This window comes from Eucyclogobius newberryi, unplaced genomic scaffold (genome assembly GCF_026437365.1).
Source record: "Eucyclogobius newberryi isolate DKJ021-1_F unplaced genomic scaffold, fEucNew1.0.hap1 SCAF_4, whole genome shotgun sequence".
NCBI classification, from domain to species: Eukaryota; Metazoa; Chordata; class Actinopteri; order Gobiiformes; family Gobiidae; genus Eucyclogobius; species Eucyclogobius newberryi.
The window spans coordinates 41280277-41284359 of NW_027316056.1; the positions used below are offsets into that span (position 1 = coordinate 41280277).

General features: G+C 44.0%; 1 protein-coding gene across 1 annotated transcript; it reads right to left on the reverse strand.

The window, feature by feature from the left end:
* Positions 1-751: 751 nt before the first annotated feature.
* Positions 752-2461, reverse strand: LOC140377649 (E3 ubiquitin-protein ligase TRIM21-like). The gene has a single exon (XM_072463125.1). It carries the CDS (start codon positions 2456-2458, stop codon positions 836-838), a length of 1623 nt encoding a protein of 540 aa, XP_072319226.1. The 5' UTR covers positions 2459-2461; the 3' UTR covers positions 752-835.
* Positions 2462-4083: the final 1622 nt, after the last annotated feature.

The following is a 4083-nucleotide window of genomic DNA, read 5'->3' on the forward strand; positions in this document are numbered from 1 at the left end:
ACACACACACACACACAGTGTGAAATATTTAATCAAGATAAAAACCCTGAATCGTTTCTCCTGGTGCTTTCTCACTGACGCCCCCTGGCGGTCACAACCTGTATAAGCCACATAATTGGCTCTCCCCATAACAATACATAAGACAAGATCAGCTCAAAATTATTTATTTTTCCGAGTAAAGAAATGTAACCATAACATACAGAATAAATGTCCCCAATAATAAAAGCATAAAATAAAGTGTATTGAAACGTATATATATATATTCATATCACAAACAGCAGTCTACAAAGCTACATTTATATATAAAAAACCCACCCACAAACACACACACCGGCAGCATAAGCTGTAAATATTGAACAGAAAAGGTCCCAGGATTGACCCTTGGGGATATCCACACACAGGTCAAGGCCTTGTGGTCCCATGATCAACAATGTCAAAACTTGCACTGACATCCACAGGACTGAGACTCAGACGGGCGGATGTCATTTGTCACCTCGATAAGAGAGTCAGTTGTGGGAAAACATCAAAGGAGCTTTTTTTTACAAAGAGAAAACCAGTAATCTTTGGTGAACAATCTTTTCAAAGAAGGTCCAAAAACAGCAGTTTTGACATGGGCCGGTAGTTGTTCACTGCTGTGGTATCAAGACTACTCTTCTTTAGGAGAGGCTTAACCACTTCCAAGGCCCTTTGGGCTGTTCTAAATTGAAGCGACACTAGCACAGACTTTAGAAATCTAGTGAGTCTTGGACAGTTTTGTCAGTTATCTGCAAAGTGTGTTATAAACAGAAAAGCTCTTCCTCTGGTTATCTATGCCACTGAACTGAACCAAAAAGGTCTAGACCTGAGTCTGAACTGCTGTGATGATCAGAGGAGCTGAGTTTATGCCTCTGTCATTGAGACAAGGGCTGAGGAATGGCAGCAGCTTCCCTCTGAAGCAGCAGCCGCTGAAGGAGTAGAGAAGATCTGCAGAATCTACATCATAAAAGAAGACTAGACCCGCTCCATAATCCACAAACACCCCGACCTTCTGAGGAGCTCGCTGCAGAGACAGCGGGACATTAGGGCAAGCAAGAGCTACGTACTCATTTCCATTTCTCAACCAGATGCTCCACTGGCCGTGTTTGGGACTTGCAGTGATCTTTCTCTTCCTGTTGATGGACTCTTGGGCCACTCCTAAGTCCCAGTCTGTTTTTCCTTTGACTTGGACCTCAAAGTAAAACCTGCCTGAGGAGAAACTCTGCTTTCCTAGAACATTAACACAATAATCAAACCTTTGAGGACTTTGAGGAAGCATTTTCTTCACATTACTGTAACAAACCTGTTTCAGATCTTTGGACAGAACTAGGTTAGGATTTGCCGTGTCTGAGTCTAGAGTAATGTCAACGGCAAACTGCTGCACTCTCCTGAACTCAGCCTTCTTAGACTCTAAGGCCAGTTGTCTAAATTCATCAGAGACTCTTTTCTCCAGCTCAGTCAGAGCCCGGGCTGCACTGCCCTCACACGTCTCTGGCTTAAAGCTCACGCTGCTCCACTCCTTCAGACCAGCAGGGGGCGTGAGTGCAGGCCAGTGTTGTAGAAAGTGGATAGGGTCATGTGAGAGCCGCTCTGCCTCAGAACTCCTCTTCTCCAGCTCACAGATCTCCTGTTCCAGCTGCTGGATGAAGACTTCAGCCTGTTTTTTGTGCTTAGTTTGGGTTTGTTGAATGGCTGTGGTGTAACGGTCCAGACATTTCTGAACAGACTCCATAATAGCAGTGAAGGCCTTTGCCATCTCTGTGGCCTCTCTGTGGCCTTTTCTCTGGCTAAGCTCCAAGCAGCACTGGATCTCCTGGACCTTCAGCCTCCTCTGATCCACCATGTGCTGCCTCTGAGCCTGAGTGTACAGCAGAGAGGACCTCCTGCGCTCATATGCCTCCTCCAGAGACACCAACTCATGGTTCTTGTGCTCTAGAAGGACACACGTCGTACAGACGCAGCTCTGCTGGTCAGTACCACAGAAGAGCTCCAGGGGGCGCCGGTGTGCGGGACACATCCTGTCTTCCAGGTTCTCCACAGGCTCCATCAGCTGGTGTGTTTTCAGTCCAGAGACTGTGAGATGAGGCTGGAGGTGGGTCTCACAGAACGAGGACAGACAGACCAGGCAGGACTTCAGGGCCTTCATCTTGGGCTCAGAGCAGAAGTCACATTGGACCACAGGTTTGGACTCTTGTTTTAAGTTAACTTCTGCCTCCAGTTTGAACTCAGACACCATCCCTGAGATGAAGGTGTTGACCCTGAGCTGTGGTCTGCTGTGGAAGACTTCTTTGCACAGAGGACATGTACAGGACCCATCAGTGTCCCAGGCCTGACCGATGCAGCGTTTGCAGAAGTTGTGTCCACACGGAGTGGACACTGGCTCAGAGAAGACCTCCAGACAGATGGAGCGCAGGAACGTGTCCTCAGCAGCAGCAGTAGACATGTCTCACCTGAGGACAGGAGGGAAAACATGTTAACAATCAATGATTTTGAACACACAGTGGTCAAAGCATCCGTGTTATAATCATGTCTCAGCCTTGAAATGACTACACACAAGTAGTGATTCTGCACTTTACTTTATATCGAATAAACACTGTCACTACTTACTGTAAAGAGTTACTGTAAAGTTAAGTGGTGATACTGTAATCCAAATGATTGTAATATTATAATAATATTGCAGTGACATAAAGTATCACTGCAATATTACCCTTTATTTTACAGTAATTTACTGTAATTAGTTTAGTTGTATTTTACTTTGATTCATATTCCCGGAAAAAAGACAAGACTGACAATAGTCTGAAACTAAATGACAGATCCTTACTTAATCTGGATGTTATGTTTTTAAACACAGGAAATGTAGAACTATTAGAATCGGCTCCACCCAACTTTAATCTTGGGTCATGTGACCCTCTTACAGAGACTAGAGGACAGGGTGGGAATTACTGGCCCCGCCCTAAACTGGTTAAGGTCCTATCTGGAAGACAGGAAGTACTTTGTGTCTCAGACCACATGACCCTGACCTGTGGCGTGCCCCAAGGGTCAGTCCTGGGACCCCTTCTGTTCAACTTCTACATGCTGCTGTTAGGTCAGTTGATACGCAGTGAAAATGTATCACAATGATGCAGACGAGTCAGATCTATGTTTCACTGTCGCAGGTGAATATGGACCAGTGGATTCACTCTGTCACTGCAGAGTGTGTGACAGCGCCTCAGGACCAGGAGGTTCACGGTTCAAACCTCAGAGCAGACACTGGGACTGAAATCACAACCGGTGAAGCGAAAAAAGTATTTCCCCAAAGAAAGTTATGTATATTTTCAATGATGCAGTATACATGTATCTATATATACGTGTACTCCTTGGCCTCACGTATTTTCGTTATGTGCAGGTGTTTTCTCTGTGCAAAATGAATCCGAACCGGCCAGAGGTGGCAGTACTCAGCTACATTTCTTCTTGGAATTACATTTTGTCATACATTTACTTTTACTTGAGTCATACTTCTATTGCAGTTAGAGTCTTTTACTTTAGTCATGCTTCTATTGCAGTTAGAGTCTCTTACTTGAGTCATACTTCTATTGCAGTTATAGTCTCTTACTTGAGTCATACTTCTATTGCAGTTAGAGTCTCTTACTTGAGTCATACTTCTATTGCAGTTAGAGTCTCTTACTTGAGTCATACTTCTATTGCAGTTAGAGTCTCTTACTTGAGTCATACTTCTATTGCAGTTAGAGTCTCTTACTTGAGTCATACTTCTATTGCAGTTAGAGTCTCTTACTTGAGTCATACTTCTATTGCAGTTAGAGTCTCTTACTTGAGTCATACTTCTATTGCAGTTAGAGTCTCTTACTTGAGTCATACTTCTATTGCAGTTAGAGTCTCTTACTTGAGTCATGCTTCTATTGCAGTTAGAGTCTCTTACTTGAGTCATACTTCTATTGCAGTTAGAGTCTCTTACTTGAGTCATGCTTCTATTGCAGTTAGAGTCTCTTACTTGAGTCATACTTCTATTGCAGTTAGAGTCTCTTACTTGAGTCATACTTCTGTTGCAGTTAGAGTCTCTTACTTGAGTCA